General features: G+C 44.0%; 1 protein-coding gene across 1 annotated transcript in view; it reads right to left on the reverse strand.

The window, feature by feature from the left end:
• The window catches only part of SEZ6 (seizure related 6 homolog), a 69,647-nt gene that overhangs the window by 11,940 nt on the left and 36,772 nt on the right, over nucleotides 1-20,935 (reverse strand). The window contains exons 7-8 of the mRNA XM_088458998.1: nucleotides 6,341-6,532; nucleotides 1,975-2,169 (exon numbers count right to left, since the gene is read on the reverse strand). Coding sequence (XP_088315124.1) covers nucleotides 1,975-2,169; nucleotides 6,341-6,532 — 387 coding nt within the window. The remainder of the gene's footprint in view (nucleotides 1-1,974; nucleotides 2,170-6,340; nucleotides 6,533-20,935) is intronic.

A 20,935-nucleotide genomic window follows, 5' to 3' on the forward strand; every position in this document is an offset into this window, starting at 1 on the left:
CTGGGCAGCCACGCCCCCGGCACGCCCACCAAAGGGGGCGTGCTGTCAATCACCATCGACAGCGCGCCCCCTTTGGTGCGAGACCCATAATGAAGGCTTGACCGTCGTTATTCAGGTCTCGCGCATGCGCACGACGAGCCGCCTCCATCGTGCGCATGAGCACTTGGCCAACATCGACCCGCTTGCAAGCGCTCAGCGTTTGCGAGCGGGTCTGAATCAGGCCCAGTGTTTAGTAAACAACGAGTCACCATTGGGTCTAATTAGATACCCATATGTACCAGTTTTTTCATTTGATCAACAAAACATTAGCATTTATCTACATTTAAATCATTTTCTAACAAGGCAAGTGCAGATGTCTCTACTCTTCAGTTTAGATTCCGTGAAAAAAGTCACCGATTTTCTTGGAATCCCTACCAAATTTGGTGACATTCTGATTGATAGATCAAGCTACAAACAGCTCTGGAGAGGAGGTTTAATTATATATATATGCATATATATATATATATATATATATATATATATATATATATATATATATATAGATATATACACACACACATAGAAATATATATATATATATATATATATGGGCAGCTATAATATATGTTACATCTACAATTTTTTTATTTTCTAGGGAATAGGGTAAAAGCTCTATCTCTTCCAAAGAGATCCGGTCTGAAAACAAGAATGTACTTAATACATTTATATGTTTGCGGGGTCTCTCCTTTAATGCCAGTCTGAGATGTTTAGCAAAAGCTAACATTAATACTTAGTACCATGTTAGAGGGATTAACCTGATTTATATATATATATACAGCATATATATATATATATATATATATATATATATTATATATATACACACACATACATATAATATAGCAAAGCGAAAAACGATCCACTAGGGCATTGCCTGTCCATTCCTACTTTTATTTTTCCCCTATACTACAGCTCAATTTAGCCTTATTGTATATCTTAAATAAATCATGAAAAAGTACTGGTGCTACCTTTCTTATTATTTATTATTGAGTGGATGCAATAATTACATTGATGGAAATATACAAAGAATTGTATTTGCTCATATAAATTGCACTTGGAAAGTACAAAAGGCATCCCATCACAAATATAGGCTGAGCCTTTGCTGGCACCACCTTCAAAGATGTGTAAACTTCAACACGTTCTGCAGAAAATGCTGTGGCAACAACCCCCATTTCCATCCCTTGAACCTCATCTAACCATCTCCCAGAATACTATATCTTATTTCTGCATGTGTGCGCATAGCTAGGTCACCTATGCTCCTATCCAATACTCAGCAAATGATGTCATAATCTACCATCCTCCCATCAAAAGAAATTTTTCTTCCTCAGGAGATTACACACTCATCCATAATAATGGGTAGCCCACTTCTTAGCACTTTTGTAAATACTATGTACTAAAATCAAATTAAATAATTATGAATCCAGTTTTTATTATCAATTTCCTATATGATTCGCTTGTAGACATCAGTAACGTAAGTAAAAGAAAATACAAATGAAAGCAAGGGTCATGGTTCACATACATCATTTAGGTCCCATACAAAAGGCTTTTTGGCTGTTTAATTTATATATGGTACAGGATTTATTCATGAATATAAAGAGATCTATGCTATGGGACTGGGAACAGCATAGCTACTTAATTACATAGTTATGTCTGAAGTACTGAGTGTGAAATGCGTTACCTAAAAAGAAAATCACCACTAAAAAGTGCTGTTAGTGCTGGGTCTAATTTACAAGGAGCGAAAGACCAATGCGAGCAAAGCAAACTTCTCTTTAGTGATATGAGGCTCCTCCAATTGGGAACTAGATATACACCTGGAGGTGCACTGAATGATCCATCTAGATTCACCAGTGTAAAACCAAAGTGAATTGCCATCTGCACCCAACGCGCTTCATAAATATTGTCTCTAGTTATAGGAGGGTCATTTTTCATTGTTACCTTTGCAGATTGGTGGGGCAATGCTCCATTGTGAGGGGTGCCCAGGAATACATTTTACACTGTGTTCCCCCATCAGCATGTACCCTGTATTGCAGGAAAACCTTAGGGCATCCCCTGGCTGGTACACTCGTTTTTCAGGTTCCTGGTGACCATTTTCTGGAGTTCCTGGGTTTATACATGGCTCGTATTTTTCATCTAAACACGGATATCACAAAGCAATCAGTGCACAGAGTCTGATAACTCTTTACCGCTACTATAACCATGACTGTAACAGTATATGATTAGGTTCACTCAGTGTAATTTAAGTAAAATAGTAATACTATAGAAAAAAACTATGAAGGTAACAGAATATGTGGTCATATGTATGCTGCTACACACTATCAGTTATTCATATACAACTTTTATAATATTTGAAAATAATTAAAAATCATTTAGAAAAATACATTATTTTTATGTAAAGTTTTTCCCACAATACTCTTTGTTCTTAGTACTTTACTATTATTTTGCTTTCTTTATATAGGTCTAATGAAAGTTTACCAGTCGACACTCACAATGTTGACATCACAATGTTGACAGTTATGATGTTAACATTGTTAAATTGTTGATATTGAACGTTTTGGCATGTGCAAAATATTAACATGTTCACAATGTTAACATGTGAAGCGCAGGCATTCTGCATGGACTGGCAGCGGAGGGTTAAGGTTAGGCTGCGGGGGAGGATAAAGTTAGTCTATAGAAGGAGAGGTTAGGGTTGGGCACTAGGGAGAGGGCTAGGGGTTAGAAGCACCGCTGGACCCACCAGAACTCCTCAACTGACCGCTGGACCCGTAATACACCGCTGGGGCCGCTGTACCAGGAAAGTCTCCACTAGACCACCAGAGATGTTCTGTTAACATTCTAATCACAACGATATTTCATCAGTGTCAACATGATGATTGTCGACCTGGTCAATGTCATAATTGAGAACATGTACACAATAGGACCGTGTCTCTTTGCCAATTTAGTAAAAAGATATTAAGCCTAAAGTATATTTTAGAAGCATGGGATGAAACTAGAGCACTGGAGTAAATCCATGTGAACTTGGCAAGAGAAAACTAACTGCATGAAGACAGAGACTAGATGAAAACATAGCACCAGTGCTGCTGGGTAGCAATGCTAATCACTGTGCCACTCACAATTGGCCTGGGTTTATTTTATATTGTGACACTGTAATTGTCACAACCACAGTCTATGGAGAACCTTAGTCTACTACTAACCATTTTCGACAGGTAGCTTCATTCTGCACTTTACTACAGATAGCAGAATTCTACACTAAGACTTTACTACAGATAGTAACATTCTAAACCTTCTCTACAGATAGTAGCACTCTGTCACTAAACCTTGTCTACAGATAGTAGAATTCTGTCACTAAACCTTCTCTAAAGATAGTATCATTCTGTCACTAAACCTTCTCTACAGATAGCAGCATTCTATCACTAAACCTTCTCTACAGATAGTAGCATTCTATCACTAAACCTTCACTACAGATAGTAGCTTTCTGTCACTAAACCTTCTCTACAGATAGTAGCATTCTGTCACTAAACCTTCTCTACAGATAGTAGCATTCTATCACTAAACCTTCACTACAGATAGTAGCTTTCTGTCACTAAACCTTCTCTACAGATAGTAGCATTCTATCATTAAACCTTCTCTACAGATAGTAGCATTCTATCACCAAACCTTCACTACAGATAGAATGCTACTATCACTAAACCTTCACTACAGATAGAATGCTACTATCACTAAACCTTCACTACAGATAGTAGCATTCTGTCACTAAGCCTTCACTACATTTAGTAGCATTTTGTCACTGGGCCTGATTCAGTACGGATCGCAACTGCGATTGCAATAGCGATTACGCACATAGGACCTCATTCAGAGCCGCTCGCAAAATGCGAGTGCTCGCTCTGAATGAGGGCGGCTGCTTCTTCTTTAAAAGCCAGCCTCCTGGCCACTCGCTAAGCTGTTGGTAACCACCCACAGCTTTAGCGAACGGCCAGGTTGATGGTAGCAATGGTCAAGACCACTTCGACCATCGGGGCTTACGACAAGACCCTTGTGGTAGGGTCTCGTCTGCCGCAAGCCCCAGTACAGAAGTAGCAGTGTTACTTACCTCCCCCAGGTGGCCGGCTTCTGCGCACGTGTGAACTGAGGTCACGCATTTGCAAAGCCGCTGTGAAGGCAGGGAGGAGGCAGCGGAGGGATCCGCTCGGATCTCTCTTCACATTCCTGGGACTCCCTCCCATAAGAAGGAAAGGGGCTCTGAGAACAAGCGCCATCTGAAGATGGTGTTTGTTCTCGCAGGCAAACTCCGAAAACTTTACGTTTTCAGACTTCGCTGAATATCAGGAGGTCCATTTTCGCATGGTTAACAGGCCTTTAAGTAATGATGAATAGGCCCCTAAACCTTTACTACAGATAGTAGCATTCTATCACTAAACTTCCTCTATAGATAGCAGCATTCTGTCAATAAGGGATTTATTCATCATCACTTAATTTCTACAAAAGCAGGTGAAAATGCACATTTCAACTGCAATTGTAGGAATTAAGTATTTGGGCCATTCATCAAGAAGGTAGAGCAGGAGATATCATAGATATCTCCTTCTTACCTTCCACTAGTGTGGGGACAGAATTCATCAAGCTCCGAAAATACAATATTTTCGAAGCTTGACTGCGGGAGCATGCATCATCTTCATGTCTCCACTCCGGCACTCGCAGCGAGTAGGAATGTTAATTATCGAGATCCGAATAATTAACATAATAAATTGAGCCCTTGACCTCTACGTATAGCAGAATTCAATCACTAACATTTCTCTACAGATAGCAGCATTCTAAAACTAAACCTTCGCTATAATATATATATATATATATATATATATATATATATAGTTTTTCTATAGCTTCACCCACAGTTCCTGAACTTATTTTTCCAGAAAAATAGCCCTGGGTAACAGTATTCTAACGCGCACCCTTTATCTTTGGTTAGCAGCATTCTATCACTAAACCTTCACTACAGATAGTAGCATTCTATCACTAAACCTCTATAGATAGCAGCATTCTCTCAATGAAACGTCTCTGCAGATAGTAGCATTTTGACCGTAAGGGGTCTATTCAGCAACAGTGACTATGTTGTCCAGAATATTATCGGGCAACATTGTCACAAATTTTTATCAACTATGATAATTTAATGCTGCTATTCAGCAATATTTTGAGCAGGGACAGCGGTTGCTGTCCCTGCAATGTAACAGAAGGCATTGTTTTCAGGATTCCGAAAACAATACCTTCTGTTTGTTCTTCTGCGCATACTCAGTCAAGCACTCGGGAACAGTCTACATCCCTGCTTGCGGTGACCGCCGATGAGGTAAGTACAGCTCCAGCCTGTCCAAACTGATTGACGTGTATATACAGGCTTTATACTAGCCTGTATACATGTATATTTATGTGCTTTTATATTTAGCATTTATATATAAATGTTAAATATAATTGCACATAAATAAACATGTATACAGGCTAGTATAAAGCCTGTATACACATGTTAATTACTTTCGGCAGGTTTAACATGCTGTAATTGGACATAACTGGGTGGAGTTACAAAATGCTGCAGGGACTTATGGGAAAATTTCCCTCTTTGTCACATATGGGAAAATTTCCCTCTGTCCCTGCAGTTTTCAGGATATTTAAGTATTTTCCTCATATAACGCCATTCTGAAATGACGTTATATAAAGAAAATAGTTTCCGAGTGATTAAACGCTTTTTGCTTTGCTGAATAGCAAAAAGCGTTAAAGCACTATAGAGATCAATGGCTGATCCCTACTGTGCGTTACTCAGCGAGATGGGAATTAGTGGAGAAGATAATTGCGTTAACTTCTCCATTATCCCATTGCTGAATAGGGCAGTTACATAAAAAAATACAGAAATCATAGTTTCTGTATTTTTTATGTAAAAAAATCAATGCTGAATAGACCCCTAAATCTTCACTACAAATAGCAACATTCTGTCACTAAAACCTCCTTTAGAATAGATGACAGCATTCTATTACTAAACCTCTGCAGATCGCTACATGCAGAGAGCAATACACAAACAATAAATCAACATACCACTATATGATAAAACGTATCCAAATAGTTCTTATTAAATGAATAGTTGTGTTCAATTATATTAAAATTGTCAAAACTTTTAATTAGTTATAATATTTGATTGTAGTTACAGTATTTTTTAATCAGTGAGCAAGTAGGGTCACATCACTGTAGTAAGGTAATTTATGCAAGGTAGAAATAATTTGGTAATCATAAGAGTAGGCCTAGTGCCTGCTGCTATCTGACTTACGGACACACTTTGGTAGGCGGTCATTCCATTTGGGCACACCGGCCTGACGGTTGTAGCAGGTAAGGGTGGTGCTCCCAGTGAGAACATAGCCTTTGTCACATACATAACGCACTGTGCTGCCCACAGGGAACTTTGAATTAGAAAGAATCCTGCGACTGTGGGTCACATCGCCGGGGTCAGAACAGGAGGTCACTGGAGAAAGAATAATGTTCTGTAAGTCCAGATTAAAAGGTATTTTACACATGACAATGAAAACAAGATTTAAAATTATGCCAGTCACTTAGGTACTTTGCTGAGTAGACCCGTAGCACACCCGTAGATTCCGCAATAAGTGCAGGACTCTATGGGTTACCCTGCGTGTTAAGTCCCAGAGGGTGCACTTAAAGCAGATTTTTCCTTGCAGCTCCTGAGAAGGAAAAGTTTGCATTAAGTGCACCCTCTGGGTCTTAATGCGCTGGAATACGGGACCTAATTGAATAGTTCCAGGCTGACTGAATCTGCCCCCATGTTTTTCTTTGCTGAATTGATTTCTGTTGTTCTTTAGGTTTCTTCGTTCATATTCATTCCATTATGTTTATTGGATTCTACTACCCATAGAAAAACTAAACAGTACAATTGCTTTTGATATGGATACACCAAATATATATTTTCTAAATCAGCTGTAACTTAAGAATATGCAGATAAGGAAACCAAAGTGTGAACCTTAATTTTCTTATTATTATTTACTACTGGCCAATCACCCATTACTTCAAAATGGTGGCATATGAGCCTCTAAAACTACCATTTTTAAACCACAGGCAGAAAATGTTGTGATTATTCTTCTGACAGCATTGACACCACTAGCCATGGCTGTCTGTGACAGACGGGATGACAGAAACAATTTAATTCAGTTCCAGGCATCCTGGTTGCAGGAATCATCGCTCAAAGTGGACACTATCTACAATACATGAAGGCTACAGTGATGTCACAGGAATTTCTCCCAAATGAGGACAGTTCCAGGGCAAAATTGCTGGATGAAAGGAAACCCATTAGACAACCAGAAGCATCCGGATGTATCCCAGACCAAACTCTAAGTTTAGTGAGTCTTGTTGTTTTAGGTAATCGTATTGATGGTGAGATCCTTTGACTATTACAAGACCTTTGCATTGTAGATTTCTTGGTTGTTATTAGTAGTGAGATTTTTTTATATTTCCTTTACTGGGGATATATCTTTAGGGCATATTTCCTCATAAAAGTATAATAATTTTCCCTTTAACTTGTTTTGTTCATTTTTACATTGTTTATTTATTAGCTGCTTCGTCCATATAATTAACTTGAATTTTAAAATAATGAAGGATGGTGTTAAGTATAGTCGTTCTGCATCATTGTAGATCCGTTTTTGCACTAAATTACAGTAACTATTGAATTTTGAAAACAAAGTTTCGCATACAGTATACACAGGTCTGCTGAATTTGTAAGCACTTGCAGCATAAACTAGGAACCAGTAGGTGGCGCTGTGGTCACAGAAACAAAACAGAAGGGTGTGCTTAATTAATTTTAAAATAGTCGTACATACTTTGCATAGCTTATTTCAAAACATATTTTTCCAGTTTGACATTTTTATCTAATTATTAATATAGACACCAGAGTGCTGCCATTACTTTTTCAATCAAAACACTGTCACTCATTTTTAATAATAAGAACAAATCTAAAATGATTCTGCACTCTTTTGCATTGGTTCAATCTCTAGCACATATTTGTTATGCATGATAATTGTTGTTTCAGCCCTGAGTGATATAAACATGGCTTAAGTGGTAGGTAGCTTACTTATCGACCCTACAAAACAAAATCCTCTAGATGTCCAGAGATCTAAAATACATTTAAATGGGCAGGGATCCTGCAAATTTAATTTTATGTCAATTTAGATAACACATCAGATCTTTGCTTTTGCTAACTATCCCTTTGGCTAAGCTAAGTTTGTTTATAAAGCTATGTGCTTTAGTAAATTGGCCTGCCCATAGCAGTGTATCTAATTTCTAAGCACAAATATCTTTGTACATATTTCACTAGAATTCTTCCAAAAACAGTGTATACTGTAGGTTCTCAGAGTAAGATGGCATACCTCCCACCTGTCCTGATGTAGGCAGACCGCTATGATTTCAGGGGATTGTCCCGCCTTAGTGAGTGAGTGCTGTGCAACATTTGAAGAAAGAGTTAAAAATCTTTAATGAAAGGGACAGTTCTAAAATAGTCAGAGGTTGGAAATTGGATTTGAGATTTGCACATTTGCACAGAGCAACTATTTTTTCAATGTATCTGCACTTCTACTTTGTGGAGTCGCCTAAGAAGGAGTTGTGTATTAGAGTAAGGCAGCCCATATAGGAGAACTGGAGTCAGACAAAAAAGTTTTGTGCTATGTATTCATTGTGTTTCATGATGTTCATTGCATGATGTTCATTTAGGCTGGCTACTATAGGGATGGGGTCTGACACCTGATGATTGTGATGAGTATTTTGCTGCTATGCCACGTTGAGCTTTGCTGCTATACTAATGGTGTCTAAGTCTCCCTTGCATTCCTGCTTAGATGCAATTTATATGATTATGCACTTTACTTGTGGACATACTGTATCTATTTGCTTAGATAAAGAAGCTTTTTTGCTCTACTAAATGGATGTGATGGTTCTCTATTTGCCTATATATATATATATTATATATATATATATATATATATATATGCACATCGGCGGCACTGCAGTCATAAATGATATACAGGCACAGGCTTAATGCATCAACGCTTCGATGCCTTTAATGCATTAAAGGCATCGGGTGGTTGATGCATTAAACCTGTGCCTGTATATGTTTTATGACTGGAGTGCTGCCGATGTGTCTATGTGTGAGCAGTTACGTGGTAGCATGCTGCGGAGGGCACCCGGGACTGTGTTATAATTTGTGTGGGAGTGCCATTCTATTGTTCATTGTTATATATACCAGTTTCACCATCTTATGATGGTTATACAAGAGATGATATGTCGTCCCATCCGGTGGATTTGGAGCAACACATCAGGCACATCATCTACTATGTGCGCTTCTGCGTGTCATTAGCAACGTTTTCTGACAGTCCTACATGCAGGGACGACGGGGATGTCGTTAGCGAGGGCCATGCTGCTGAATGTAGCATGGTCCACGCCGTTGCTAGATCACTGTCCGCATCGGAATGTGTATTTGCACTTGCCAATGCCGGCTTCCCTGCTGTGTCCCATTGCTGAAGATGTCGGGCTGGGTACACATCGTTAGCGTTTAGCCAGCCTTAGACTTCGTCAGGAGGTGTAATATATATACTGTATATGTATGTATGTATATATATATATATATATATATATATATATACACTAGGGATGTGCAGGCTCGGATAGGTTCGAGTTTGCACGTGGAGTTCGGATTTTTCCCTCCAAAAAAACGGAACTCAGAAAGAGGCAAAACGTCATCTTACATGGACGAACATCATCATTCCTGGACTTTTGTCCAGGAATGATGATGTTCGTCCATGTAAGATGACGTTTTGCCTCTTTCTGAGTTCCGTTTTTTTGGAGGGAAAAATCCGAACTCCACGTGCAAACTCGAACCTATCCGAGCCTGCACATCCCTAATACACACACACACACACAATGTTGTAGCCGACGTTTCAATCTCCTTTATTGGAGATTTTCCTCTGGTATCTGATCCCTGAGAAAAATCTCCAATAAAGGAGATTGAAATGTCGGCTACAACATGGTCTAATTGTCCTTTAATATAATATTTTGTGGAAGTCCTGTGAGTGTCGCCATCAGTACTACATATCTCTACAGAGCATACCACCCCGGGGAGGGTACCAAGGCAAGATTTATTTTGGATTCAAGTAGAGTGTCGGTCTCTTCGTTATGTATGTATGTATGTATATATATATATATATATATATATATATATAAAATGTTTGTTCATGGTGAAACTGTTTTATAAAGAGGTTATCCACTTTTGGTCAGCCCATGTTAATGTGACCTGTACCTTGTCTAACACTGTGTATCTCCCTGTTACCAGAAGCTAAACACAGCACAGTTCTGTTTATTTTGTCTGTAGCCTTACTCAGTGGCAGAACTTCTGACAGGGCGCCCAGAGGCATGGTCTCCAGGCGCTACCCCATAGTTTGGGGTAATGCTGGCAAGGAGCGCCAGGTTGCACACTCACTGTGAGGGGTTATGTAGTGGTGGCAGTGGAATAGTTATTACATAGTGTGAGGTAAGTATATCTAACCTAATACTATCCTAACCCTTGCTACCCGGTGCCTAAACCTAACCTCCCCTCCTAGTACCTAAACCTAACCCTCCCCCCTTAGTTCCTAACCCTAACCTACACCCTAGAGACTAACCCTAACCCTCCCCGTAGTGCCTAACCATCCCCCTAACCCCGCCACTTACCTTCGGGATTCCGGCAGTTGGGATGCCAGTATTCCAATAAGTGTCAGCATTGTGACCACCAGAATCCCCGCAGTCGGGATATAAACCGTATCCCGAACTGTACTGACTTAGTCCTCCAGCAATGGGGTGGGGTGGGGGGATTATAGTAAGTATAAACAGACTGATTTGAGCAAGTGCAAAAAAACTTCTTGTCTTTAGTAAAATATACCGCATGAAAAGAAAAACACGGGATACACTAGAATATAACACTGACAGAAGAATGGGAAGCGATTCAGTACAAAGAATCACACTCAGGGCCTGATTCCAAGGTGCACGATATGTCAATGCAGCGCGCAAGCAGTCAATGTTTGCAGTTGCACTGTGCATGCGTCCTGATGGTTGCCACCGAAAATCAATCTGGATCAGGCTTGCCTACCCTCCCGATTTGGTCGGAAGCCTCCTGAATATCGGGTGCCGCTCCCGACCCCACGGAAAGGCAGGCCTCCTGACCCCCACGTTAATTACAGAAACCCCCGCAGCAGAGGGGGCCAGTGACGCGATTCGCACAGAATCGCGTAATCATGGCCCTGCCCCCTTCTTTACAGTGCCAATATTTTTGCCACTGTGAAGAGGGGGTGGAGCTACAATGACGCAATCGCGCGGCCCCGCACCCAATGTCACATCATTACCCGGCTACGCCCCCCGCTGTGCTCAGACATTCAGCTCCCTCCCGGAAGGAGGGAGCTGAATGTAGGCAAGTATGATCTGGATACAGAGAGGGTTGCCTAGCCAGACGTGGGCATCTTGTGGTCAGCTGATGATGATACACTGATTTCGGCGGCCATGTTATGACACCCATTGTGTACCTCCATAGGGCTGATGCAATGTTCGATGGTGTTTCTTAATACACAAAGCTTCGGATTACCGCTACAGCCTTAGGGCAACTCTGTACGAATCCCATCGGTTGCGGCATTAGCATAAAGACGCAGTTGTGCTGCAGAAAAAGACACAGTCACGGCTACATTAGAGTGCACCCCTGGATCTCCCAGCTGCTAAGACGCAGCTAAAAGATTAATAAATTCAGTCTGAGATCAATACTATTTTACTATATTTGCCTCCAGTGTGCTCTGAATTTGTTGTTTTCTAAGGTTGAAAATGAGGTTTTATTTGGCATGGTGTATTGCTGCTACAGAGATATTGCTTAGCTCTAAAATATACTGATCAATCGTCTTTTATATTGCTGCTCCAGACCATTCTTAATTCTTGTTTAAAGAATAACTGTGTATATCATTCATGGGACGAGTACTAGGCTTCTTGTACCGTTTATACAGATGTTGTTGTTTTTGCTGGGATAATGCATTAATGTTATAAGGATGAATGAGAGAAGGCAGGTGCAAATGCCATAATGCAAGTGCATGTGCAGGCGATCAGTACGTATTTCAAGGGAATGGGATTGAAATACCGGCGGTCCAAATCCTGACTGCACAAGCCCGACAGGAGGATATCCTGACTGGGGCTTGTAAGTATTCCCCCCCTAACCCTCCCTTGGTGGTGCCTAACCCTAAATCCCCCCGGGGGTGCCTAATCCTAACCCCCCCTTCCCAAACCTAACCCTCCTGGGGGGGGTGCCTAACCCTAACCTCCCCCCAGTGGCGCCTAACCCTAACCTCCCCTTCCCTTAGCCTAACTCTAACCCTCCCCAGGGGGTGCCTAACCCTAACCCTCCCCAGGGGGTGTCTAACCCTAACCTCTCCCCAGTGGCGCCTAACCCTAACCTCCCCTTCCCTTAGCCTAACTCTAACCCTCCCCAGGGGGTGTCTAAATCTATCCCTCACCCCCGCGGCTAACAATTAAGACGCACCAGACTTTCCTCGATCGGTTCGGCGTCTGTCTGTCTTCCAGCGTCGGGATTAAGATAGGTGTCGTTAATTCAATGCCTAACTTAAGTCCCGTGTTGGGCTTTAGGCGTCGGTATTTAGACCGGCGGCATTCAGTCCGCCGGTCTAATAACTGCCTTCCATCTCAAGATGTGTACAGTTCTGCACACAAAAGAAAATGTGCTACAGCTCTGATTTTCTTTAATTTACACCCATTTTACTACCAACTCTACAAAAGCTGCATTGTGTACAACACATTTACACTTCAATGGATGGTAAACACAACATACCACCAGCAGCTGCATGCAGTAACACCCGGAATACTTGCAATCGGCCAACAGTAACCTCAAAGTACATAGCCCATGCCAAGTACTGTAAAGGAGGATTTCTCTGATTTCAATATAGAGTCTTGGGTGGAAAGTTAAATTTTAATTTAACTCAGCAAAAGCAGTTTTTCAATTACACTAGCGGTGTCAAATCAAGGTAACAATATTACTCTGTCCTACAGTACAAGACTTTTTTTTATCCTTGTCACAAATTTTCCAGTTGCAAAGTACATGTTGTTTTAGTTTCTGGCAGATTTATGTTTGAGATTAATACATGGTGAAGTGCAGGAAGCACAGTTTGAAACATGTTGTTATTGGTTTTGTCATGTAGGCCTTCTCTAAATCCCCATATCCACAATATTAGAAATAAAACATGTATTTATTTCAAGCAATGTGCAACAAAAAGTGTGCAGATTTTTTTTTTTTGGTTGAGTAATTGTATTGGGCATCAACACCTAGGGGTAGATGTATTATAGCGGCACTTAACGCGCCGCTATAACGCTTCCCGCTTCGCCTCTTTACCGAGGCGAAGCAGGAAGCACTACCGATGAGATGTATAAACATCTCATCGGCCGGAGAGGGGGAGCGTTAACTCCACCCTCCGGCGCTACCCGTTGGAGACAGCAGCGCATCAGCCTAGTGCTGATGCGCTGTGTCTCTTCCCGGCCGGCTCCACTGGGCATGTGCGGGATCTCGCAAGTATCGCGAGATCCGCGCGTGGAGCCCTGGAGCCGGCAGCCGCCGCAGCAGGGACAGCGCTGTCCCTGCTGTGGGGATAGGCTAGCGCCAGGCTGTAGCTGTCGATAACGACAGCTACAGCCGGACGAACGGTCAGACGATCTGACCGTTCGTACATAGCCCAGGCTATCAGCGCTGCTATCTTGTAGATAGCAGCGCCGATAATGACAGGGGCACATAGCGCCCCTGTCATTTACCGCCCAGACCCCCGATCATACATTGGGGAGAAGCGGCATCAGCGCACATAACGTGCGCTGATACCGTTTCTGGGCTTCATACATCTACCCCAAGGTCTCCAATGGCTGATACCTCTCCCATTACAGTATTTGGTGATCATGTAAGAGGTGGGGGTCCCCCTGAACTGAAAGTGGAACCTCGGCTGCGGTGCCGGTGGACTCGGACACTTACCTCCTGACTCCCAGACTCTCACCTTCAGGCCGCCGAGGGCGCTCCCGTCGACGGTCCTGGAACACAGGTCGGACGCGGACAGTCGCGAACTGGATTTCTACTCCTGGCCCTGGAAAAGAACAAGGTGCTGAGGCGGGGTGACCTCCACTGGGATCAGTGGATGGTCATCATTGGCACTTTAGGCCTCAGACTGGCTACACCTACATGCCAAGCACAAGGGTGTACCCCGAACGAAAACGCCCGACAGGGAAAAGGGAAGTTGGGTGACACACAACACAAACAGCACACAAAATAATTACGCTCACCGAAAATAATCTTGTCCCTTTGCTGGACGAGTCCTGATCTCAACACCTGTAGATGAACACAACAGCAAGAGCCCCGCACAGGACCCGATACAATAACAGATGCCTTACCACTGCCTACCTTTAATGGGGGCCTGACTGTGGGAGATACAGCAACTTACCAACAGCCTACCTTTAATGGGGGCCTGACTGCAGGGGAGAACGTCCTGGTCCCAGCCCGGTCTACCTTTGATGGGGGCCTGACCTTCTGGCCAATTTCTGAACAATGCTTCTGGGGCCTTAAGCCCTTGCCTACCTGCGTCCTAGCCTGACTGTTCCTTGTCCAAGGCCTAGTGCCGAATTTCAATGATCACGGCCTATTGCCGACAGCAACAACTCCTACGGCCTAGCGCCAGCTTAACATGACCCACGGCCTAGCGCCGAATTACCCTGAGACACGGCCTAGCGCTGAATTACCCTGAGACACGGCCTAGCGCCGAATTAACATGAGACTCGGCCTAGCGCCGAATTACCCTGAGACACGGCCTTGCGCCGAATTACCATGAGACACGGCCTAGCGCCGAATTACCCTGAGACACGGCCTAGCGCCGAATTACCATGAGACATGGCCTAGCGCCGAATTACCCTGAGACACGGCCTAGTGCCGAATTACCGAGACACGGCCTAGCGCCGAATTACCATGAGACACGGCCTAGCGCCGAATTACCATGAGACACGGCCTAGCGCCGAATTACCATGAGACACGGCCTAGCGCCGAATTACCATGAGACACGGCCTAGCGCCGAATTACCATGAGACACGGCCTAGCGCCGAATTACAATGAGACACGGCCTAGCGCCGAATTACAATGAGACACGGCCTAGCGCCGAATTACCAGGACCCACGGCCTAGTGCCGAATTAACATGACCCACGGCCTAGCGCCGAATCCTGGTGGTCTGGGGAGGCATGAAAGACTTACCAGTCCTGGGGCCTTTGGCTGAGATGAGCCTGGCCCAGCCACCGGGTGGTCTTCGCCGGAGGTGGAACAACTTCCACCACCTCCGGGCTTCCTGCAGTCTTCACCTGGGCAGCAGTGGCCGAGGCTAGCTCTTTTGCGTTGCACACTGCTGCCCCAGGGCCTCCGATGCCTTCTCCGTCTTCACTCCTGGTGGGCGCCGGTCTGCAGCTCTTCGCCCAGCGGGTGGCGGCCTGGGTGAGCTCTTTTTCGATGGCCGCCGCCCTGCGGGACTTCCGTCGTCTTCCGTCTCCTATCTTCGGGAGCTCTTCACCGCTCCGTCCCGGCCGTCGCACTACTTGTCCCCTCCTCGCGCCAGCTAATTCAAGCCGACGCCAGGGGGCGGGGTGATGACGTGGCGAGCTACGATTGGCGAGCTACGATTGGCTCGCCGTGGCCATCCCCTGCTGGCTGCCGATCTGTGAGCCCTTATTGGTTCACAATCGGCGCCACATTCAAAGGGGCATGTGCTGATTGCCTGAGTCTGAATCCACCATGATTCAGACTCGCCATCACGCACGTGGAGTAGCGGCGGCATCCGCCGCTACCTCCACGCCCGCTGCGCCGGATGGGGGGCAGGATCACGACCGATACTGGCCCGCCGGCCGGCTTACAGATGGACCCCGCCACACGCTCGAACGGGACTGGGATCTCTCCGGATCCCACCCCACTCTGATGCCCGGGGCTCCCGCTGCCCCAAGGCACCCCCACCATCCAGGCGTGGAGGGTGAGGATGCCTAGTAGCAGGGTGAGTGACCGCACTGGTACACTCAGCCCTGCTACACTCATCTGCAAATTTCCCCTGTATCTCGTTATTAAGCAGCAGGCTTAGTCTGTGCTGCCTTTTGCACATATGTGATTGGGGTGAGCAGGCCTAGATTTGTGGCAAAGGTGCTTAGGATGGCAGGGAAATTTGCACATCAGTATTAGATTTTTATTTTGTATGTTAATAATTTATTTTTTACAATGTACAAACCGTTAACCATTGTCTCAATATCATGAACAGTTATCCCTGGTCCCAATAAATGTTTTATTATTTCTTGTTTATTTTACACATTGGGTTGAAACACCATCATTTATAGCATTGGCGGGAGCCTTACAAGCTGTAAAGAACTAATGGTCCTGTGAGGCCATAAAAACTAATTCATCTCAGTTGCCCAGGTCCTCAATTTTCATAATTGGCTTTTACAGACTGAGGGGCCTATTTATCAAACAATATTTGAGGGATATCTCCCCAAGGGTGTAGTATGTATTACCGCCGGCCGCATGGTGGTTCAAATGCCGTCAGCGGAAGCCTGGCAGGGGTGAAGATCCCGATCGCTATAACTAAGTATAACTAACCCTATTCCCCCCCCTAACCCTAACCTCCCCCCCCTAGTGCCTAACCCTAACCCCCAGTTCCCGCAGCCTAAACCTAAGTCTCCTGGAGGGGTGCCTAAACCTAACCTACCCCGGGGGTGCCTAACCTAGCCCCCCCCCCCTCGCTCGGTATGCCGGGCGTCGGGCTCCCGGCGTAGGTCTAAAGGCAGGCGTCAGGTTTTTGACACCTGTCATTAGTACCTTGTCGGGATTTGACAGTTGGGAAGCTGGCGGTCGACATTTAGACCGTCGGCTTCCAGACTACATCCCCTCCCCAAAACTCCTGTGAAATATAAGCATCCCCCGAATGTAACATGGAGGAACTGCAGCAGATATCTCGATATCTGCTGCGATCCCTCGATTTCAAGCAGCAGAAACAGCCCCTATAGGTTTGTAAAGTGGCTGTTAAACTGTTGGATTTACTCTGGCAACTAACGCCCTCCTCAGATGGCGTTAGCTGCTGTAGCCTATGAAAATACTGGCGGTGGATTCTGTAGGTTCCCTCCCCTGCAATGGTCACCACACATGAGTGGTCAGCAGTAGCCCTGCGGGTTCCCGAAGAGGAAGTGAAATGATTGCATTAGCGATCACTTCACTTCCAACACATCTCAGGTATGGGCTCCTTTCAGAGTCCCTCTGCCTGTATGTGTCGTTTGACACATTTGGGTAGTACATAATTTCCTATTGTGCGAACAGCAGCGATAAGAAATTATAATTGTTGTTGCATCTAAAAACCAGATTGATAAATATGCCGCTGAGGGAGATATCACATACTGTGGAAGAGGACCCATCTTTCGATTCAAACGCAGGCATGTTACAAATAGTCAAAATGGCTGTGATGTCTCATTTCCCAATGCCATTCTGCATGACCATAGTGTTATGTCTTTGTATGCAGTCGCTTGGACATGCGAAACAGCCAGTGGGCGACTCAATACAAATCCTGGGGCCTGCGACATATGCATATTTTCGCACAGCCGCTGCATACAAATTCGCAGCAGCCGTTGCATTATTGTACATCTCTGAATCAGGCCCGGTGTCTGACCTGTAGAATCTCCAGCTTAGCAAGGTCTATGCTAAATAATATTTATATTTAGTAATGCAAAATGACCTTTATGCGAGAGGTGAGGTCAACAGTACATCAAACTCCTACACGAATCCAAGACTGAAGTGTCTCTTGTACGTCAACAAATACCATAATATATTGGACTGTAATTGTTTATGAGGGTTTAAAAATAATATAGCAATTTTTGGAGTATATTCATTTATAAAGCTATAATCCTACTCTGGGGAAAATGTCTTTTGTAAAAAAAATATGTGCATTTTTCTGATATCTTATCGTATTTCAATGCTATAAACTCACAGATACTTAAATAGGTTTCCACTGGAGATTAATAGAGTTGGCATGATGTATTTTATCCTGGGAGGGGATATGAAGCATCAGAGCAGCAAAGCTTCTGTTTTTGAAAATTATATTTTATATGCTGTTATGCTGTCAACAAGCTTCTAAAGATTATCAGTACTCTGTTGTCCCCAGGTCTTCCACTTTAGTTAGTAAGGACTTAACTGAGGGTATTGCTGATGGATTTAAATAGATGGAACAGTGAAGTAGGTCCATGTAGTCAGAGCCGGCCCTAGGCATAGGCATTATAAGCAAATGCCCCGGGCGACTGGAATGCCTAGGGGCATTCCAGGGCTCTATCGCCACCCCCTCCCCACACGCTGCCACAATCGGAGCTCTGCTCCAAATTGGGCAGCTCAGCACAGCTGTCAGCCGGTCCGTGAGCCAGGCCAGACCATCAGAATAAGCTTCTGCATAGAAGCTCATTCTGGCTACACAAGGAGGTGGCCGTGGAGGGGCATGCGAAGCTGGCACTCCTCCCATGGGCCACTGTGGAGCAGAGTCTTGAGTATCAATTCACGGCTCCGCCTCCATATTAGCTCCCTCTGCCCAGCGCCCAGCCAGCCTTTGGACCAAGCATTTGCACTGCAGCAGCTGCATTAGCTGCATCAACATTCAAGAAAGAATGTGGCAGCCAGGGCGAGTGAGTCCTTTCTCACTCTAGGTAAGTTTAGCTAGCTCAGGCTAGCTGGGAGACAGGAGGAGAGGGACAGCGGGGAGGGCACCCACTGGGCACTGGGGGCAGAGCAGAGAGGGGTGCTGGCCTGTGTTGCATCTGTGTTGCTGGGGCTGTGTCAGGTATATGTATGTATATGTATATATATATATATATATATATCCTTGTGGGTGGTTATATACATATATATATATATATGCATTATATACAGTATATAATGTGTGTATGTATATGTATATATATATATATACATATATATATATATATACATACACACACTCACACACACACTAGGGAGCACCAGCCGAAATATTACATAGGGCACCGAATTGGCCGGCTCTGCATGTGGTTATAAGAGAGGATATGTCGGGTACAGAGGGCCTGATTCAAACCCGCTTGCAAGCGGGTCGATGGTGGTCCAGTGCGCACGCTCGAGCCCAGGAGCGAGCGTAAAAAAACACTCGCTCAGGCACTCGCATCCAAAAGGGGCAGCTGTCGATCTTGATTGACAGCTGCCCCGTTTGGAAGGCGGGCCGGTAGTGTCGAAACTGGATTATTGGCTGAGACAAGATCAGTTTAAAATTGAATCGCAGCAACACCGTCTTGCGACCGGCCGCAAGATGCCATTTTGCGAAATGGCCGCCTAAGCGCCATTTTAGATAAACTCACCCTTTAGTACATGTGGCGATAATACTATTAGCATCATGCGAATGCATCTGTGACCATCTCCATAGGTTACGGCGATTCACCAAAAGCCCATTTCATTACTTTACATATTATAAAGGGTATATATTTCAGAAATGGCTTTACAGTATGCCAAAATTGATTGCATTAGCTGAATAAAGCAAATGACCAAGTGACAACTAGCTTGTGTAGATAAGCTTCCTGGAATAACGTCTGCTCCCACTCCAGGTGGTCTGACTAGAATACACACCTTACATTAGCAAGCTTCCTGAAATGACATGATTTCAAAGACTAGAGTGTCATCTTAGGTCTGTCTCTTGTAGCTGGGCTATTTGCATTTCACACAAGAGACTGGGAGAATAAAGAGTTTTTTCTTTTGAAGCCTGGGACAGGTGGGGGCTGCTGACAGAGTGGGCATGTGGAACTATCTGGCTCAGCATGTCACACTGCTAAGATGTTCACTTAGTGAGAGTTAAGTGCACCCTTCCTCATACACACATTAATACGTCTTTATATCAAACCCCGAATACTCACACATTACATATTCACACATAAGGTTTAATAAGTTTTAAAGTATATGATTTAAGTTGGTTCAGTTAGTTTAAATGCTGAGAAATAAAGATATTTGATAACTAAGGTTCTATACATGTTAAGACAGCCGTGTTTGGTTTCGAACTGATGCGTACTCTTTCAACAGAATTCCGGTACTATCGGAGTGGAGATCGCATCATGCATTCCCAACTTATGGACCGCAGAGACTACAAGCTACAAAATGTATATTTTAGGAACAACTGTTAGGATGCAGCATGGGGAGGCGGGAGGGAAAAGACCCTCAGTTGTTAGAGGCTGGGCGAGTCTATTTGAACCAGCCTGTTAAATGCACTGTAACATATGCTTCTCCCCTGGGAACCAATGGCATAAGCAAGAAACTTCTCTATTGTCCTGTCTATTCTGGGGGGGTATAAATATGTGTGCTCAAACACTGGGTCTTTAGTCTTCTTGCTGAATGCTGATTGATGGAGGTTTTCTTTCTGAATGCCGGGATCTGGTCCAGAGGTGCTGCGTATGTATACTGTACTTGGGTCTGTATAATTCCTTTGCGCTAAATTGTACACAGATCATAGCGTGTAACTGACTGTACTTTTACTTGAATAATACTTTGTGCTTCGGAACCACATGTTCTGAGTCTGGAGTCTCTATTTATTGTATGACTGCGTACGCAAATTAGCGTACGCAGAGGTTTATAGGAAGGATTTTAGAAGGTACAGGCAGGAGTATATAGAGGTTCATTTTAATATCGTCAGTGGGGTGGCTGAGCAAATGGAGGCGTTCGCAGCCAGAACGAGGGCAACAGACACAAGAGCAGACGCAGCAGCATCCATCTCTGAATCAGGCCCAAAGTCTAGTAAAGTGGCCAAGGTC

The sequence above is a fragment of the Taudactylus pleione genome, unplaced genomic scaffold, assembly GCF_031769625.1.
Source record: "Taudactylus pleione unplaced genomic scaffold, aTauple2 ptg000886l, whole genome shotgun sequence".
NCBI lineage: Eukaryota > Metazoa > Chordata > Amphibia > Anura > Myobatrachidae > Taudactylus > Taudactylus pleione.